Source organism: Natator depressus, chromosome 2 (genome assembly GCF_965152275.1).
Source record: "Natator depressus isolate rNatDep1 chromosome 2, rNatDep2.hap1, whole genome shotgun sequence".
In the NCBI taxonomy this organism is placed as follows: Eukaryota; Metazoa; Chordata; order Testudines; family Cheloniidae; genus Natator; species Natator depressus.
In genome coordinates, this window is record NC_134235.1 from 64383771 (window position 1) to 64404727 (window position 20957).

A 20957-nucleotide genomic window follows, 5' to 3' on the forward strand; every position below is an offset into this window, starting at 1 on the left:
AGATCATTATCCCCATGTTAGGGATGGGAAACTGAGATGCAAAGGGACATTAAAGGTATGTTTATACTGCACACTAAGCCCTGGTCTGTGGAACCCAGTGTTTCCAAGCCCACTGCATTGTAAACCTGGGCTTAACAGTTGCTGGACCCAGGTCTCAAAGCTGTGCTAATGTGTCCAGACTGCTCTAAGCAAACTTTCTGTCTCAGGTCTGTGGCTTGACATCCATCCACACTGCAAGTCACAGAGAGACTTGGGCCCTAGCCCACGCCTCTAGCAGGGTCCTAGGACAGACTGATCTGTGTGTGGACGTAAGGGATGGCGTTGTGGTCAAACGTGAGAGTCTCGGCTTAATGTACAGTGTAGACATACCCTGAAGATATGGCTACACTGTAATAAAAGACCTGGTCAGCTGACTCCGGCTTGTGGGGCTAATAATTGCAGTGTAGACTTCCTGGCTCAGGCTGGAGCCCAAGCCCTGAGATCTTGGGGCTCAGTGCCCGGGCTGTAGCCCCAGCCTGAACATCTACACTGCAATTCTTAACCCTGCCTCCTGAGCCCCCTGCTGGCCAACCCAGGCTCCCAGACTCCATGCTGTGGGTATTTCCTGGCAGAGAAGAGGTTCCCTGGGTGACTTGCCCAAGGACACCCAGGAAGCCTGTGGCAGAGTCAGGAACAGAAACCCCAGAGCTCCTGGGTCCCAGTTAAGTGCTCCCTGCCCCCTGCTTTAACTCTCTCCCCACCCCGCCCTATCCCGGCTCCTCTCCTTCCCCTCAGGGCAGGGCAGCCGCGCCGTGCTGAGGAGGCACCATAGTAACTGGCAGGCGGTAGGGCGGCGGCGGGTGGCGGCTGGGGGGTGCTGCAGCAGCGCCCCCTCTCGGCACTCCCCAGCCCCGTCCTGGGCAGCCGCGAATGGCTCTGCGCTCGCGAGCCCCTTTGTGTGAAACACACTCGGAGCCGCGACTCTGGAAGCGGCGCACACGGTGTCCCTCTCCTCCTCCCGGCGCGCAGCACGGGGCAGCCATTCCAGGGCCAGCCCAGCAGAGCGCCTCCGCCTCGCCCCCCCCGCGCCTCACGGGTGTGCACTAGCTTTCCCCCTTCCCCAAGGTGGAGAAACGAAAATCCCCCTCCCCCCAACACTCACACACTGATAGAGATTAAAAAAAAAAAGAGAGAGAGAGAGGAGAGAGAGAGAGGAAAGGAAACAACTCAGAGAATCCAATAGAGAGCGAAATCTACACCCAGGGCTAGCGACCAGTGCATGTGTGTGCAGGGAAAACAATACTCCAAGTTACCTGCCCTGCTCTAGGAGAAGAAGGAGGGTTTGCTGCTGGTTCTCTTGCAGACATCTGCAGACTGGTGCTTTTTTGGAAGAGTTTTTTCTCTCTCTTTCTTTACAAACCACCAACGGATGTGAGGCAAGGAAGGTGTTTCTTTTTCTCCTAAACTCAGGCACCTCTTGCTGATTCTTCTCAACCTGCTTGGGGTTTTTGTTGTTGTTGTTTGTTGTGTTTTTTTTTTTTTTGCACGAACGTTAAGTAAAAAAAGGGGGGAAAAAGAGGAAAGGAGTTTGCTTGATGTTTTAGTGAAATGGACGTAAGATTTTATTCACCACCTCCACCACCACAGCCTGCTGCCACTCCTGATACCCCTTGTCTGGGACCTTCTCCCTGCCTGGACCCCTACTATTGCAACAAGGTGACTTGTGTTTTGTTTTATTTGAGGTGCTTTATCTGTGGTGTTGTTTTGCTGTGCGTAAATGGGAGCTAAATCTTGGCAGGCTGCACACTGAGTTAACCTCTCAAGCAAAGGCAGCCACACCAAAGCCATTCTTGCGGGGTGGGAGTTGTTCGAGGGGGGCGATGTGGTTGTAAAATGTTATATTTTAGGCAAATTCTGGGTGTTTTCCAGACACCCTGATGGTGCAGGAAAGTGAGAGCGTTTTCTCTGATACCTCGCTTCTTGCTGGGAATCTACCCGTGTGTGTATCTATTTCTCTCTCTCTCTCTCTAGTGGAATGACTAAAATAAAATCCCAGAATAGTTTGGAGGCGGACGGGGTGTGTTGGGAGGTGGGGGAGGAGAGGATTTTTCATAACCTCTTCCCCAAACTGAAGTCTAAGTAGCTATTCTGTACATTTCTTTCTGAGAAACAGCGTGGAAAAAGGATGTCCTTGTGGGATATTTAACTGAACAGGTAACTCTGTCTTCTATACCCCCCTCCCCCACCAAACAAACAAAGTCTCTCCATTTATTTTTCCCAAGTCAAAACATAATGGGAAGCTGTGTGCGAACCCTCCAGTTCATGTGTCAAGGCTCACGAAAAGCCTGTACTTAGCAATCTGTGATGACGGGACCACGCTTTTTATTTTGTGTACAGAATTAAATGGGTGGTGACAAGTTTGTTCTGAACAGAACATCGACTTTGTTCTGACTCTGCAACTGCGTTATTAATTCCTCCGTAACTTGATTAAATGACTGTAAATAGGGTTATGTCTCTAAAGAGAGAAGTTTACAACAAGAGCCCGGGAGAAGGAGGGATTGCAAAGCAGGCTAGTGTTATTTACAAAAGACCCAAGCATTGGGTTTTCTTGTGCTCGTTTTGCGGCTGTGATTCAGGATCACTTCGCGATCCGTCTGCCCACGAACAAGAGACCAGGGATATTTTCATTATTACTGTCTCAGTGGCGTGAGCCAGCTGCTATTTTATGCACGATCTGCACTTTCTTTGCTGTTGTGGAATGGGCTTTGCCCACGAATAAAACGCTAGCCATAGGAAATAATCAGGAAGTGCAAGTTAGCCAAAGCACTTCTTGAGCACACCCCCTCCAGGGGAGAAAGCTGGGAACAAGCACTTACCGGAAGATTTGTTTAAACCTGTGTGTTTTAGGCTTTTGTTTAAAATCTGTCTTGGGAGGTTGTTGTTGCAGACTATAGCAGATGTTTATGCAATGCAAACTCTGCTGCTGGTAGTGTATGTAGTCAGCAAGGAGACTTGCTTGCTGCTTGGTCTTTCTTTCACAGGGTTATGTGCCTGCTTATTGCCACCCAACCCTTGCAACACGCACTGGGAGAAGAGGGAGATGCCCAGTGCAGAGGAGCAGTACTCTCAGTTTAACTCGTTTGAAAACACTACTGTGTTTTCTGCTTGTCCATTGTCATGGTGGGTTCACAAATCACACCACATGTCATAGATATTTAGGGCTGTCCCCTTCACTCCTGGCCACTGCATAGAATCAGTGATAAAAAATAAACAAACAATAAAGTCAGATATAATCTGTTTAGAAGCAGTGTTTGCAGCATTATGATGAAGCCCCCCTCAGTGTTCAGGAAGGGTTTCTAGCATGATCTAACCTACCATTCGCAACATAAAGGACCAAATTCATCCTTGGTGTAACTCTCCTATAGTCAATGGAGTTAGAGAATTCAGGGTTAAATCAGGTCCCTTGTGACTGATCCCTAAGGAAGTTTCAAAAGAGATCCCAGAGGAACATTTTTTAGCAATGTTTAAGTAACCACGGTTTGCAGTGTCTATGCAGGCTGTCCTATAGATCAGGAGAAGTTTGGGAGAAGAGTGAACTTTGGGGGGTGGATGGGATGGGGGTGGGTGCGAGGCAGCTGCGTGCAAGAGAATATACGTGGTACACTTTAAATGTGTTCATAGCGATCATTGTGATACTGCTTTTGGTCTCTGACTTGCCATATTCAGTATTTTCTCTCTTTTATTGTAAATTGTAACCTTCAAGTTCTGGAAAGTAAAGAATGTGGTAGAATTAATGACATATGCACCAGAGTGTCTGAAGACCCATTTGGCAATGAAACTGGACAAACGTTATTAAACCTATCAGTGATTTAAAGCTTCAAAAAGAAGGTAATGACTTGAATACACATTTCACTCATCATTCTTGAGAAAGTGGGCCAGATTTAATTTAAAAGTTAAATGCTTTGGAAAATCAGGAATTACTTTAATATATTAAATCATTTTCCAATTAAGTGCTTTAAATCATTTTTGGTTGGTTGCACTGCAAATCGAATAAATTAATTTAGAAAGTCGTTTTCAGATTTTTTTTTTTTTACTAGCTGGTTGAAGCTTCTTTTAAGTCATGCCATGTATGAAGGAGCAAACTGTTCTTTTTAAATGCAAATGAGGCACTCATTCTGTAGAGAAGTTGTAACTCTTCTATTTAACTTAGCCTGGACTGATAATGGACTTAAAAAATGCACAGTCATAAGACATAATTTTTATGCTTGGAGAAGACTTACTAGGAATATTTCATATAAGATACCTTCTACAGCATGAACATGCCTCTATCAAACATCTTTGCCACTGATCATTGATTATATTAAATGGACTGAATAGGTTTGCTAGGCCCTTGAGAGGCATGCATTTACTGAACATTTCATTTTCAACCTCTTCCCTCAGTTCCTCTACCCAGCATGATTAACATTGCTGTGAAAACTTATCTGCCCTGCTCTAAACACTTAGTTGTTTTAAAAATATTCATCCGTCACTCATTTTCGTTCATGTGTTTTCAGTGGCTTGAAGGAGGTTCCTAGAACTTGTTTTCAGAAAGTTTGGTGGACTATTTACAGCTGATATCTAAAAGCAAAGGGTATCATTTGCTGGAGTGTGATGGATCCATATTCCAGAGTAGAATGATAGTCTAGTTTTGTTTGATGTTGTTTACCTTGGGCTAAATCCTGCAATCCTCATTCTGGACAGGATCCTGCTCTCTTAGAAATAATGGAAGTTTTGTTTGAATAATGATTGCAGGGTTTGGCCCCTTATCTGTGGGTTGTTTTCGGTAAAAATTAAAGATAGTTTGATTAACTTTATTCTGTGACATATTTACTTTAATTAAATGGCTGCTAATTTAGGTACATTGCCCAGATAGTCAGGGACTTCAAAGTTTTATAACTGATCTGTTAACATACATTTTATTAACGATCAGATAATTGTTTTAGGATTTTAATTATGCAGTCCACATATACATATGTATTTTGGGTATCTGTAGTCAGAATGAATCACTCTTGATGGCTTCTTAAAAGAAAATGCAATAATGTAGATCATACAGTCCCATCTTTCTGCTCAGCTGCGTTTCAGGTGGCAGTCTTTGTTTCAAAAGGCTGCTTAGATCTTTGTTTTATAAACTTAGGCACAAATGTTTAGAACATTATTTTAACATTCCTTTATTTACTGTAAATGCACATTTTGCTTTGCATATCTTGCAATGCAGACTTTTCCTTGTTTCTGTCACATAACCCATGGAAGGAGAAAAGTGAAAGAACAATGCAAACAATGTTGGTTATGGCAACTGTGTGAGGTATCTCTTATACAAACAGACAGACTGGATGGTATGCTGCTGTATATAGGTCAGCCTTTAAAATAACATAGTGGACAGACAGATTTAGACTTGAGGTAATACTGTTCATCTCTTGAAACTTGAAGCATAACTGCATTTCAGACATTTATGGGCTAATAAGAACAGTTTATTTAATTGACGTCTGTTTAAGTAACATCATATTTCTTAATTGAATTTAATGTTACAAGAATAAATTATGTTTAATAAGCATACTGCATGAATTCAGTAGTAAAATATTGTCTGGGTTTTGTACTATTTGAAGATGTCAGATCATCAGTTTAAATATATACCTACCCAGCAATAATATTCCTTCTTCTTTCCTCATTGTACTGCCATCTCCAAAGACTGTTTCCACAAGTATTACAAGAAGAGTTGAAACATTTTCATGTCTTCAACTTTATGGTGTTTTCATGTGTTAAGTATCTGCTCACATAAGGATCAGTAATATAATTATATTTTGACACTGCTAATGACAGAGATTCTGACCCCTGCCAACAGTAGGAGAGAAAATAATGGTCTTTACTGCTCCCAATAGTTAGCCTTGCAGAATTATGCACTGGATTCTAGTCTAGCTAGTTCAGAAATAAAGAAGCCTACAACTCATCCACTCTTTATACACTGGTAGTTGTTAATGCAATGGAAAAATATAGCCTGATGACAGAGAAATAATGTAGCTGTTTAAAAAATAAGAGGAACCCCCCCCTCAAACCCGCCCCTGCAAAAATCAAAGACTAAACAAAATGAAAAAGCTGTATAACACTGAAGTGAAAAAACATGGGTAATATTTTGTAAACAGATAAGAGTTTTGTTAGTGACTTGACTTAAATGGAGCTGAAGTATTTTAGAATATTTTACATTTTCAGGTCTAACTACAACACGGATATCCCTCTTTACAAAATGTCCCATGAGTGTATCTTTCCAAGGTCTACTTTTTCTGATGGCTCACTATGCATACATTCTTTTGCTGATATTCCTAAATGCTGGGATCTCCAGAGAGAGCTCTAAAACTAGAATTGTGTATCAGTATTTTTGAGGGATTTTAGTGTGTCACGTAACAGTAGATGATTCAATTAAATCTTTATGTTGAGTAGGGTATGTTTTTTCTTTCCCCTGAACAACTTTGGTAACTTAGTGCATGATGGTCATACCTGATATTTGTTAGTGCTTTTTAGAGGAAAGATTAAACTGTCACGTTAATGTTTTCATTGGTTGTTGATTTTTGCAAGCTTTCAAGCCTTATAATAGATTTCAGAAAAATGTCACATATTAAGAAGTTGAATGAACTTCTCTTAGATTAGACCCTAGTTCCTAGTATGAAGTCCCAAAGATACAAGCAAACATCAAATACGACTGCTTAGATTCCAGTGTTTCGGAAAATATGTGATCCTGATTTTCATAGAATATAGGAATTACTATATACATGGGCTTTTGAGAAAACTTTCCACTGCCATATTTTAAAATCGTAATATTCATGATAATTCTAGATTTTCCTATTTTGTAGAACATTTTTACATCTTTGAAAGGTAACATTTTATTGTTCCATTAGAAAATGGATTTCAGCTTTGCAACACTGCCTTTAAAATAGCTGTTGTGAGGTCTATGGACAAAAAGCTAAACCAGTACACTGCTGGGTATGCTAAATTAGGAGTACAGCGTTTCATTCAAATTAAAACATAGCTAATGTCACTATCCACCATAAAGACTCAGGGCTTGATCCTGTGAGAAAATTAGTACTCAACTCCCATTGACTTCAGTGGAAGTTGAGGGCATTCAGCACTTTCATGAGGAGCTTGCACCATGCAGTTTCTAGAAGCCTGAAAAACTTTCCTTTTGTTTTTCTTAAATCAGGATTTTCCTTTACATAGTGTCACATGAAAATGGACAGTTTTTAGTTTTCCATTTTTATATTGTGCTCTTCAAACGAAGTGAATGTCATACTCATGATAGGCAATAGACCAACATTTCTGGAGACTGAGATCCCAAATTGAGAGCAGACACGACAGAGCATGGATAGTGGTAGCAAAAGCTTTCCCCTGTGCTCTGGCAATGTGACTCAGTATTAACCACTTGTAGTGGTGAGTGTGTGGTCTCCGGGTCCATTCAATTCTTGGTCTGTGAAATTGACAATCATGACAATTAGTGGCAGTTATGTTTATTTTTGTGAAGTGGACACATGTTTTGTGAACAACTAGCATAGGCTGTAAACACTAAAATGCTCAGTTTAAATCTGGCCTAATCGATTTAAACATTTTGGTGGCATTGGTGCTGGTGTTATACAACCTATGTACCAATTTTCTGTCCAAGGAGTAATTTCTCATTAAAAAGGCTGAGTTATAAAGTACTCAAAAATGTGGTTTATAATGGAAGTGCCAACAGAGTGTTAATTATAGCAGCACTTACATAATACTTTAAGACATGGAATTCACATTAACCTGAATGAGATTTTCTTGGTCATAACACTTTCCCCTACAGCATTCAGTTTGAAAATGGCAACATGGTAATACACTATACTTAGATACTGATTGTGTAGCATCAGCAACAACAGTAACAAAACTGCTTTCCATAATGGCCATTGCTAAGAAGCAAAATTCTTTTCAGCTTAGTTTGTTTCCCAGGATTGGCTTTCTTCAGTGTTTTTTTTCTTTAAGCAATTTTACATTGATAAGCCAACAGTTTGACTGAAAATCAAAAGCTAAACTCTTATTTTGAGTTAAATCTTCAAAATTAAATTGTTTACTACAAAGGTCATGATACTGTTGTTATTTTTAATATTTATGCTTGTGGTGTTCTCTCTCCTGTGATCTTTTATACAGTATATTTTATTTTTAGTTTTATATGGCTGTACTGATACATGTATTTAATCTTTCATTTGCAATACAAACATGTATCAAAGCAGTTTTCTTCAACTATTTTGTTAATGTTTCTTGCTGGGCTGTCAGCAGATTTGAGATAGATCCAAATAGCATAGTTTCCTCCCAAGAAACATACTGCCTTCCAAGTCACAAAACACACTTGAGTTTCATGAACATCTGATAAATCCAGGTTAGTGAAAATGTTAGATTGTCATAACATTCACATCCTTGCCTGTTAGCTCATCATGCTATTTTTGATTGGTGGAGATTGTTTTTTCAAAAATACAGGCTGGCTAAACACAGAAATGGAGCTTCTTTGGTAGTGCTTTTGTCTCCTAATGTTATTCTAGACCTTTGTGTGGTCTTAAAGGTTCCAGGAGAGCTACAGCTGCTATTAAATTTGCTATAGTAAGGAAATCCATAATGGGGCCCAGTCCTATGTTCCTTGTTGGAGAAGAACTCCCACTGAAATCAGAATGTGTTAACCTCTGCACAAGGAAGCTAGTTAGAAGGAGGAATGTGATGGATACCACATGAAGGTGAAGATCTATCTGGACAATTATTACAGGAGAAGGGAAAGGGGAGTGTGTGTGTGTGTGTGTGTGTGTGTATATATATATATGTATATATATATATATATATAAAAAAATTAAATGATTATAGGTCATCTTTTTGGTTGGAATGTCATACAGGATTTGTGTCTGTATATAACAGAAAATACTTATTCCTTATGTATATATCACATTTGTATCAGCCTGAAATAGTAATAAATAATACAAAGGCAGAAAATAATAGTAAAATGGAAGATAACCTTTCAAAAAAAAGTATATTTTCTCATTTGGCAGATGCAGTTATGAACATTAGTCATAGAAACCTGCAGATAGTAGAAGCTTAATATCAAAGCTAATGATTTGTTCTATGTTAATGACTTTCTGCTAGGGCATAAAAGACTATTCATAATGGACTCTCAGTGCTGTGTTCATTTGCTAAGGCTAATGGGATAATCTTTCCCAAAATTAAGCTTTCTGAAGTAAAGTATGATGTTACTTTTTCAAGTTAACTCTTGAAAATGTATTACAAAACTAATCTTTTAAGAATTGCTTTTAACATTAATAGAAAATATATATTAAATAAACAGGTTTCTTCATTAACAGTTTTACTGAATTTATGTTTTATTTTATTTCTCAAGATTAATATTCATGAAGTAGAGTTGTTAATACTTTGATAGTTTGATCTTAGTTGAATCAGGTCTTTGAGACATAGTTGTTTTGGTAGATTGTATGAATATAGCAGAAACCCTTTTTCTTAAGATTGCTAGCCAATGATTTGCAAAATGGTAGTAAAACTCTTAGTTTTGCATTGGTAAGGTTTTAAAATCATGTTTACAATTAGTTTATAACCAACATATTTCAATAAGAGATAATTTGCCTCCTAAAGTTCACATAATGTGCTAATCATGTCTAGTGGTTAATAAAGGCCTCCTATCTCACTCCCCTGATGGCTATAAAAGGCTATTATGTTCATGGCAGCAGTTCAGGTACAGCTGCTGTGTGTTAATAATGCATCATTGTCCCTCTAATAAACACAGCAAAGGTCAGCACCCCCAGCCACCTAAAACACCTATTCTCTTTCCAAAATATTTATTAACACTTTAAAAGCATTTATATTCATTTCAGTTAGCCTGATATCAGTTAGTGGCCCTCTAGAAACTTATATGTTAAAAGTTTTGCAGCCTAAACTGTGTTGTGGAAAGATTAATAGATATTCATGTTAATCTTTCCTCATAAACATTTTTTTTCCATTTCAGCAATCTGTGGTTGCTTTAATTTAGGATTAGTATTACTATGGTCACCTTTACAGTTAACTTGATGTGTTGCTTATTATGCCAGTTTTCCCTCAGTTAGCTTGATTGTACTCTGAAAAGAAGCATTTTTTCAGCAGCCAGGACCCCTTGAAGAAAACATAATGAAGTGTGAAAAAATCGTGTGTGTAATATATATGTACATACACCCCCTCCCGCACTTACTTTATTTAGAGTCCATATATATGTTATGTTAGCAACCTATTTATTTCCCTTTTGGCATAAAATGCAGTATTCATAAAGAGCTTAAAATTTATTTTCTGTAGACAAAGAACATGTTCACATGGAATTTCCATTTTGCCAGGGAAACATGCAAATCAATAGACCAGTGCTTATCTGCATTAAAATTAGGTATACTGTAATTTATGGGCACAGTGCTATTGTATTTCTCTTGTATAGCCTCAGATATTCTTTAAGGAAACCCTGGCTATGTCTTCCCAGAGAGAAGCAAAAGAGTTAACTGAACAAAATCTCATTTTCTCATCTTGTACTGTTGTCTTTTGGTTTCTGTAACTCATTTTGAAAACCTTATATTTTTTTCCTATATGATTTTCAGACAAATGCTCAAAAAGCAGAGAAATTTAACTACATATTTGTCATCAAGAGAAATGAAAAAAAGCCTAACTAGCTGAAGGGTTTCTATTTTGTGTAGCACAGTCTACAATGGTACATTTGTCATGCTTTAAATATATAATACATACAATAAAATATGTACTGGCGCAGTTGTGATGTATGTAGTGTCTGGCTCCTCTGCTATTGTTTGTAGTCTTTATGGTTGTCATACATTGTTCTTTGCACATCATACCCTTACAGCAAAATTTGACACAATTTCTAGCTTTCAGTCCTGCACCATTTTCATTGTACAATGAACATGAGTTTGACAGGGTGTGTTGAGGACAACTCTGGCAAGCAATTGATATTTTGAAGTGGCAAGCGTTTCAGCAGCTGCCTGCTTGTGAAAAAGGAATGATAAGATATACTGTATTGTTAGTTTCAGGCAAAGCATTAAGGTTTAAGCTCTGTAAAAATGTACACATTATTCGTCAGTGGTGAAGCAAGCCTTTTATGTTTTTTAGAGCTTAGCTCTCTGGCTGATGTGAACTAGAATGACATTGGTTTAATGGTCAGTAAATGAATAGGAGTACTTTGAATTTGAACTGCTGCCAATTTTGCACCAACAAAGAGACTGACAAAAAGATTTTATGTGAAATGCAAAGCACAAGCAGTGTTTTTTTTTTGGGGGGGAGGGGGGCGGGTGAGTAGAAAAACCCAACAGAAATATTATTAACCCAGCCTTGTAATGATACTAAAATTGTTAAAACACATCCTTTTTACATGACTCATGAGCTACAAATCTAAGCTGTTTCATCTAATGTTCTTTAAAACCTGTTGTATCCACGTAGTCTTTTAGAATATATTCATATGGAATTTACAGTGTGTTTTTCTAAATACCACACTGTACCCTGAAGGCCTGTTGGCAGAACATCAGAGTTGTCCACTGCTGGAGTTCCCAAGTCTCTCTCTATCTGGTAGTGGGAAATTGTAGTTTAATCAGTTATGGCACTTTCAGTGTGTAACATTCATTAGTAAGGCAATTTGTCATGACTGTTAATAGTCAGGATGCATCTGCTTTCTCTTCAGTTAGAAAGCATGATAAGTAAGAAGGAAAATATTTCAGTATCTGATATTAACTTGTTTCAGAATTGTAGTCCAAGGCTAATTGCTCAAAACACACACAGCAGCAGATTAACAAGCACAGTATATTCATTTTTACTGTGCCCTGCTTTTATAGATTTATGACTTTAAAGTATACTAAAGCTATTGTGAGGTATACATTCTTTGATTAGGTACTAAACAGTAACTAAGTTATAGCCATGACATCTTCAGTGTTCATTTGAAAAGATTCTACGTATATAATATTGTCTAGAGAGACTCATAAATGAAAATGTAGGCTCACGCAGTAGTTATGAAATACTAATAATAGGTTCACATAAGCTGTGAATGTTTACTATGTTATTTTAGCTGGATAATTTTGGTAACTGGACGGTGACTTCCCAACTTTAATTTGTGATCAGACACCTTAAAATGTTGAAAAGGTTAGCCGCTAGTGCATAACAAACAGGTCAAAATGTCCTCTTTTCCCCAATAAACTGCCTTGTAATCATTGTTCTAAATGTAAAAGGTTAAATTGTTTCTTACAGTCCAAAGGTTAGGTTTTTTTCACATATCTGATAACTCTGATGTATTACATAATATCATAGCTTAGTATACAAAAGCTTTTTGACATATTTTCATTTTTAATGAAAAACCCCAAAATGTTGAACATAATGATTTCTTTAGAAACTCAACCCAATCTTGGTAAAATCTATTCTTGCTGGTAACAAAAGCTGTTACTGTTTAAGTCCCTGTTCAGCAGTTAGTTGGTACGCTTCACTGAATGTTGTCAAAAAGGCTTTTCTCTTGATTGACAACCCTGTAGGAATGTGAATGGAGATTTTAATTGCATATCATGTGTGTATATCAGAGTGAGTGGATTCACTGACTCTGCTTAGCTCCATATCTCTACAGGTCAGCCATGCCAAAAATACTTTTTTAAAATAAGTAATTGATATATTTTCCAAAGAAGGGGGAAAAGGTGTGTGCAACTGAGTGAATTACAAAGCAAAATACTTCTGTGGTTGTAAAACTTTTTCATCTGAAAAAAATGTGTTCAATCAGTTTTTAGACTGTTTTAACAAAAATTAAGATGTATTTTGATTATGTAAATTCATTTCAATTGTAAGTTGGCCCAAGACTGCCACAACATATTTTTCTTCTGGCATTTGCTAAAAGAAGTATGTTTATCTTTCAACTTTCTATTTTTCGGAAGAGTACTTTGAATAAAATTAGTTTTAAAAAATAAAGCCAGTGGAAAAATTGACTGTGCTGGACAGCCCTTCAGTAACTTGCACCTTTACAGAAGACATGAGGAAACTATGGTTTTTTGTACATGTGAATAGTGACGGGTTCTTATACATATTGGGGCTGGTCCAGTTTTTATTTGGGCAAAACTCTCACTGATTTCAGGGGGAGATTTGCTTGAGTAAGGACTATAGGAACACATCACTTAATGGTCTGATTGCAAAATGGTATTTTCCCATCGATTTCAATGGGAGGATTGGGCCTTAAATGCTGATTTTTTTTTTTAAAGTAAACAGTGTGGTGTTGTAAGATGACATTGAGAAATACACTTAAACATTTTCCATAATGAAACAAGAGCTCAGCTAAAAATAGAGAAGCGAAAAGTTCATTATGACAAACAGAAATGTTTCATCTATCATGTTGTGATGTCTTAAACCTGATTCTCATTTTCATTTTAAACCAAAACCCACCAATAAAACACCACCAATTGTATTTTTAAATAAGCTGTTTTAAAATATGAACACAGAAAGAAACAAAGTGGCACGGCTGCTTTAGGGAACTTTCAGTGGAACTCATGTTCTGCTCACAGTGGTATGTATAGACCCTTTATGTGGTTTCACTGCTTTAGGAAGAACCCTGGGAAGGAATTGTGACTTAGTCAACAGTTCCCATCCTAGTTCCTCCTTGCTCTGAGAATGAAAGTACTCCCTTATTTATGTCTCCTTACTTCCTTGTGTAGGGCCATATTACATTTGAATACGTTGGCTATGTGTGACTGTATACAGTGTGGGGATGAAGGGTGTAAATAATTCATAGATTTTTAAGGCCTGAAGGGACCTTTAGATCATCTGGTCTGACCTCTTGTATAACAGGCCATAGAACATCATCCAGTTACTCCTATTTTAAGCCTAAACTTGTGGATCCTTGATTCTGTGCTCTTGTGCATCCATTCTGTGCACCAAATGAGCCAGGGGTCTTGTGGGAAGAACAGGATGTGATTGTGTAATTAAAACTGTATTAATAGTGCATGAGCACAAAGGGGCAGAATTAAGGTTTTAGGCATGTTAAATCTGGCATTTCCTGACTTTTGAGTACTTGATTTCTCTATCTGAACAACTTACTTTTAATGTGGCTTTTTGGTATGTGATCGAGGGTATGTCTACATTGCAGTGTAAACCCAGGGTTTAAACTCAGGCTCAAGCCTAACACCCCTTCTGTCTACACACAAATCACACTAACCCAGCTCTTGGACCCAGGGGCCCAGGACACCAGGTGGGTGGAGGGTCTGAGCCTGAGTCAAGCTGGTACCCAGGGTTCAAACCCTATTGCTTTGCAGTGTAGATGGAGCCCTACTGGAATTGTGCTCTGGGAGTCTGCTGAAAGTATTTAACAGTCCCATGGGCCAACTTTCTTTGTTCTTGGGACAATCAAGTTTTCCCACACTGCACCATGAACAAAGGGTTAGAGCGGCCACATTTTGGGAGTACTCTAGGAAGTCTGGGATTTGGGTGATTGGACTCAGGCTCACAAAATGCAGTGTAGATGTTGGAGCCTTAGTCTGGGAGCTGAGGTTCAACCATTCCTAATGTGGAGTAACAAATGAGTGTTGACACTCAAGCCCTAGGTTAACAAACCCAGGGTCTGCTACCTTTGAGTTCTACTAACCCTGAGCTTACATTGCAGTGTAGAAATACTTCAAAGATGATATTCTATCCATTCCCATCATGCATCATCAACAGGGTTTGATCTGTGAACCTCTTTGACATTGCAGCTCAGACTGCAACTACTTGACCTACAGGGCTAACTGTATTAGCTGGTAGCTCAAGGAGGGGATGGGCTTCTGGTGCCAGGTTTTGGGTCCCGGAAAATGGTTAGGTGGGTTTGCACCAATTCTTCATCATTCCTTTCCACTACAAATGCTCTTGCAGCTCCCATTGTAGGGTCTGCTGCTGCTTTGGTTGCGCAAGGGCCCAACTTAGGGATATTTATATTTAGTTATTGTTTTGGCATGTTGCCAAAATTTTCCTGAGGAACGCAAGTATAAGACAGGAAAAAGTAATTTTTCTCAGGAAAATCTCAATGGAATTTCATAAGAAAAGGCACTTCTCTACCCCTACAGTATAGAGTGATTGCCATTGTTTTTAAAAAATGTATAGTGTTCACTTAAATATACTGGTTTGCTAAATTTTCTGGGGCAGATTGTTGGTTGGTGTAAATTGGTTTAGCAGCACTGAAATCAATTTACATCCACTGATGATCTGCCCTGTAACATTTTCCTGTAGTGGCTCTAAGGAGGTTTTTGTATGTAACAATGAAAGCTCAGAGAAGAAAAATGTACTTTTGAAGTGAGAAATATATTTTTCAGTTGACTGTGTTTCACTTTTAAAGATGCCATTACTGTAATGAACTTTATCAGGCAAAGAACTTTGCAGAAAAAGTATTAAAGCAGTCCCTGCTTATGTTGTTCTAGTTAAGCCTCTGTCCGTTTAATTCACTATTTCCAGGAACTGAAAACTCATGTATCAATGTTTATTCTTGAATGAAACAAGACATGGAGTACATGATTTCACTCTAGAAGCATATACTTCCTTTTTTTTTAAATGTATTTGTTTGTGGACTCATGCACAGCAGGAAGAGAGATACAACATCCTGATATAGTTTAAATAGGCGGCAGATTTCTTAATTCAACTCCAGTAAAACTGTCAGGAATAACAGGTTCAGTGCAACCTGAAACAGGGCTACTCTTAGTCCTCTGCCTGACAAAGAATTAACTGGTGTTCCAGCACTATTGCTGAATCTTGCCCTCCCATCCTTTCCTTACGTTAAGGTTGTGGATACTAGCAAAAGGAGTCGAGCCCCTTGCTGAACCAGACGAGGAGCCTACCCACAGGGGATAACCCTCCCTTATTCCTGCTCTCATGCTTGGGTTCACCCAGGAGCTGTACATTCCTTTAACAGGTACCTGCTCTGGACTCATGCCAAATTTCAACATTAACACATTACAGCCTTCCCTGCTTACTGGACATTCAGGATACTGAGAGGAAGGTGAAAAATCCATGCCAATTCAGTGAGAGGCGGGGGGAAGGAGGAAGTGCCTTCCCTGCCCCCAAAAGGCTCTGTGAACTCAGCATGTTCAGAAACACAGTTCTACACTAACCTCATTGGTTGCAGTGGGAATAGCAATCCTGGGGAGCCCAATGACTGCTCCTGAAAGGGGATGTGGCTTGTGTGACTTCCCACTATGTGACAGCCAATCAACTCTGTTTCCTTTAAACTAGCCTATTGTCATGATGCTGACAGTTCATATCCTGCACATGTGCAGCACTCTTCCCTTCTCCCCAGGTCACACAAGCATGCAGGGTGCAATGTCAGGGATGAGGGAATAACCCCAGTGCCCTCGTAGGGGTATCTTTCCCTACTAGTTTGGAGAAAACACAATGCTGAGGGACCCCATTTTCAAGATATACAGTAGCAGAATAGAAAGAATGAGATGAGTAACAGAGTAATCTGTATATGTCTTTAATTCTAAAATATTTTGTCCTGCTTTTTAAAAATATGAAAATTTGACAGTTAATTTAAAAAGTAGACTTGGGGTCCTTTGCTTTCTTGACTTTTGAAAGTCAGCTATTCATCATAAGAAGTTATCGCCCCACATGTAATTTTTAAGGTCCAGGTCCATGTTAACTTTGTAGTGACTCGGTTCTTGAGACTGATCCAGAACATTGTAGCTCCAAAGGAGACGTGATGCTCTACTGGGCCAATGTTCCAGTCTAGAAAAGAAGCCAAGTTCAGATTTACATGATAACACAGCTACTAATGTCAGTCAGGTCGAGTTATTTTAAAAGTTTCATAAATGCACATGTACAGAAGTCATTATAGGCCAATGTGTTAAATCTTTGGTAACCTTATTTAGGATCCTAATTCAGGTAGTATTGACTCTGTGGTATAGGGCCATAGAAGCTCCCCAGCTGTGGAGACTTCTGTCTGTTTCAAAGGGAAAAGTACTCCTTCTCTGGAGTCCATGAAATGTCACATTAAGCATTCTGTAGCTGTCCTCATCGGCTCTTTTCTTAATCACTGTTCAATAAGATCCCTGAGATCCTATTCGAGGGGCTTCTTAATCGTCTGACTTCACATCCTTCCAACAGGGAGGAACATCAAAGGATCTACACTCCAAAGATATCAGAGAATCCCTTTGTGACAGTTCCATTTCTGAGGTCATCCACAGAGAGGATGGAAAAGTGCCCTCCAAAAGTAGATCATGGAGGGAGATCAATCCCCAGGCCGCTCCAGCAGTTTATGTGTGTGTTGGGTTTTGGAGAGCGATCCTTTAACACAAAAGCAGTTGAGGAGGAGAAGGCCTTCAGTCACACTGCTTGGACTGTTTATCCAGAGATATCCCCTGCTCTCAGGTGAGAGTCACTCCACCCCCTAGTTTTCTGCCCCTCAGGCTACGTGACATCTCTCCCTCAACTATATTATTTCAACCCTGCTCCTGTAGTCCAATACATCATGTTCCCGAGCACCTCACAGGGAGGAAGATCAATTAAGAATTCAGAATTATGGAGCACAGGAGGCAGAGAGCTCATTTACATGGTCCTCCTTCCACTTTGTCAGCCCACAACTTCCTATTACAGAGGCAACATTTTTGTTGTTTTTGCCTTCTTCTCTGCCTGTGTAAAGATAGATCAGCCTGCTGCAGGCCCATTATCTGACTGTAGGAATAAGAAGGTAGCAAATGTATTCTGCTGGATTGAGTTTTGAGGGGGACTATCTGGGCCATTGTCCACTGATGGCCCTTACCCTTTTTGGACATGTCAGGAGAATGCCACAAGACATTCCAGCAAACACCATTCTCCAGGTGGGTTGTAACATCCAGGATAAAATTCCACCAAGGGGTGGAGGCAGCTCAGAGGAAAACCCCCTGTTACATTGATTCCTCAAGTCTGTTCCAGTGTTCGACTCTTTGGCCGTCAAGCCCTTGTGACAGCATTGGAACGGACCAAATGGCAAACAATCACTACAGCCGACTGTTTGGCTAAACGTTGAAGACAACGACCTTAAGGGAATTAAAGACAAAGTGGCAATGTTAGAAATAATGTTAAAAAGCCTCTTTAAACCCAAAAAAGCAAGAAAAGCCAGAATTAAGGCTGGAATTCCATTGTTAACTTGAAACTTTCTAGTTACTGCAGCACATGTTGTATGAAGGATTATCCATTCTTTGGCAAGTCCTGCAGTATCTAAACACTTTTGGGTGGGCTAAGAATGACGTTTCAGTTTAACTCTATTTTCTTGCTTTTATGGGTTTAAATTTTAGATTATAACATTTCATGGAATCAATTTTTATGGAATTCATTTGTAGGAGAAACTAATTGAGTAGAAGTAATTGCTGTCATTTTGTAGAAGTCTGTCACAATAGATTTTAAAAGGTGAACTCCATTATATTTTATATTTTCATGACAAAGCAATGTATGATACAGATGACAGAATTATGGCAAACATTGTTTAAATAATAATTCAACAAATTTCATATTTTCTTACCATTTTGTTCTTTGCCCTAATAAGCTATGGAACAGTGACAGCAATTACACCTTCACAGTGCTTTTATTATGTGGGTTGAAATATAGTCCTAAAACTCTTATTACATTTTATGTACACCATTTGCACAGGGCTGCTGATGGTTGTCAGCAGTTCTTCTCAATACATTTTCCGGTTCTTAGCATCTTATGTTAAAATTCAATGCAGCACAAATATAAAGCTCCCCTCTCTTTGGTGTTGAATTTTTAATACGTTTCAGCATTTATAGTAATAACCCTAAATGAATTCATTTTAGTCCTGGAGAGAATTAGACTTGAGTATTTTCAGAAGTAGGGATCTATATGTAAAGGACACTTCTTTCCTGTCTTAAAAAAAAGCATGTGCACTGTACAGCATGTATCCTATACTGTATGTATCTGTATCTCCAAATTAGTTGGTATCACCTCTGTTATAAAACTCCTTTTCTTCCTGCGGTACTCTGAAATTGCCTTTCATACCCAGTGTAACCTATGAATTGCTCCTATGAATGAGTCACTCCAAGGTTGCTGTTCTTGCTTATAACCGCATTTAACTGCGCTCTGCGTTATGTCCATCTTGTTGTTCAGATGGAACAGTGTCTGCTGAGATGGAAAAGCAGAATGCAATACCAGAGTACATTTAAATGTAATGACATCTCCAGAACCTCTCTCTTGTGTTACAAAAATAACAATTCTCTTGCCCTTATCGGTGCTTTGACATTTAGAGAGTCTCACAATACAGAGAAGGATGTCCATAGGCCCAATCCTGCAGCCCTTACCTGGGCAAAACTCTCACTGATGTCAAGGGAGAGTTTTGTCAGATTTAAGGACTGAGGGATTAGGGTGCATGTCAGTTACATAGCCCTCTCTTGAATACCTTCAATTCTTAAATAAAGATTTAAATAATCTTTCTTCACTCCAAATACCTTACAAATTTCTTATATTAACAAATGTCACAGCTGGCCCCTAATTTGCAGGATTATTGCATTTTAAACATATTGGCAGCTAAAGACCTTTTATTAAGCATATTGAATATGTTATCTCCTCAGATGGAAGCAGAATAACTGCTTTTCCTCCCAGCAGATTTAAGAAGATGTACATCCAAGAGTCCAACAAATGCAAATATAAAAGAACTTTTACTTACCTATCTTAATTACAATAGCACATTTGTTAGCCAGCTCTTACACAGTTAAAGCTATGGTTAAATTTCATTTGAGACTTACTTCCCTGCTATAACCTTCCTCAAAAATTCTCTTTCTAGGTTAAGATTTCCCTGCTTCATCTTCATCCAGAACACAAGAACATAAGAGTGGCCACAGTGGGTCAGACCAATGGTCCATCTAGCCCAGTATCCTGTCTTCTGACAGCGGCCAGTGCCAGGTGCTTCAGAGGGGGAATAAAACAGAACAGGGTAATTTATCAAGTGATCCATCCCCTGTTGTACAGCTCCAGCTTTTGGCAGTGAGAGGTTTAGGGACACCCAGAGTATGGGTTTCCATTCCTGACCATCTTGGCTAATAGCCTTCGAAGGACCTAGTCTCCATGAATTTATCTAATTCTTTTTGAACCCCTTTATACTATTGGCCTTCACAACATCCACTGGCAATGAGTTCCATAGGTTGACTGTGTGTTGTTTGAAGTATTTCCTTACTTTTGTTTTTAAACTTGCTACCTTGTTTTAAACCAATTCTATTGGGAGACCCCTGGTTCTTCTGTTATGTGAAGGGGTAAATAATACTTCCTTTATTCACTTTCTCCACACAACTTATGATTTTATAGACATCTATCATATCCCCCTGTCTTAGTCACCTCTTTTCTAAACTGAACAGTCCCAATCTTTGTAATCTCTCCTCATATGGAAGCTTTTCCATTCCCCTGATCATTTTTGTTGCCCTTTCTCTATACCGTTTCCAGTTCTAATATATCTTTTTTTGAGATGGAGTGACCAGAACTGTACACAGTATTCAATGTGTAGGCATACCATGGATTTATATGGTGGCATTATGATTCCTTTTTAGAAATTTAGAGGATAAGAGCATTCTGAAGAATTGGTAAGAATGTGACAAATGCATCTATTGATCTCCTCTACCCTGGCTCACCAACCTGGTGCTAAAAGTTTAGGGGAGCACGGCCAGAATGACCACCTTGGTCTGATCATCCTGGCGGTCACTACAGGATGGGAAGGCCCTGGTATTCGCTGCTAGGTTCCTCACACATCTACTGCCAGTAAGTTCAATAAATACCGTCAATAGTTGGCAGAGCACTTCTGGGGTTCAAGGGCAAGCAGCATCCATGGGAACGTTTCTTTGGGTGAAACATTCCCACCACTTTCCCTGACTACATCTCTTCTCTGTCCTGCACAACAGGAAACCTGTAAATCTTCCAGAGCTGGTATTATGTCTGTGATTCATATTGCAGTGCACATGGGT

General features: G+C 39.2%; 1 protein-coding gene across 3 annotated transcripts in view; it reads left to right on the forward strand.

The window, feature by feature from the left end:
* Positions 1-934: 934 nt before the first annotated feature.
* Positions 935-20957, forward strand: part of TOX (thymocyte selection associated high mobility group box) — a 273829-nt gene continuing 253806 nt past the window's right edge. Inside the window, exon 1 of one of the 3 annotated variants that reach the window (XM_074943078.1) lies at positions 935-1695. In XM_074943078.1, coding sequence (XP_074799179.1) covers positions 1588-1695 — 108 coding nt within the window. In that variant the 5' untranslated portion in view covers positions 935-1587. Of the gene's footprint in view, positions 1696-3732; positions 3868-20957 lie in introns of those variants that run through there. The other 2 variants (XM_074943074.1, XM_074943077.1) reach the window with 2 other exon arrangements.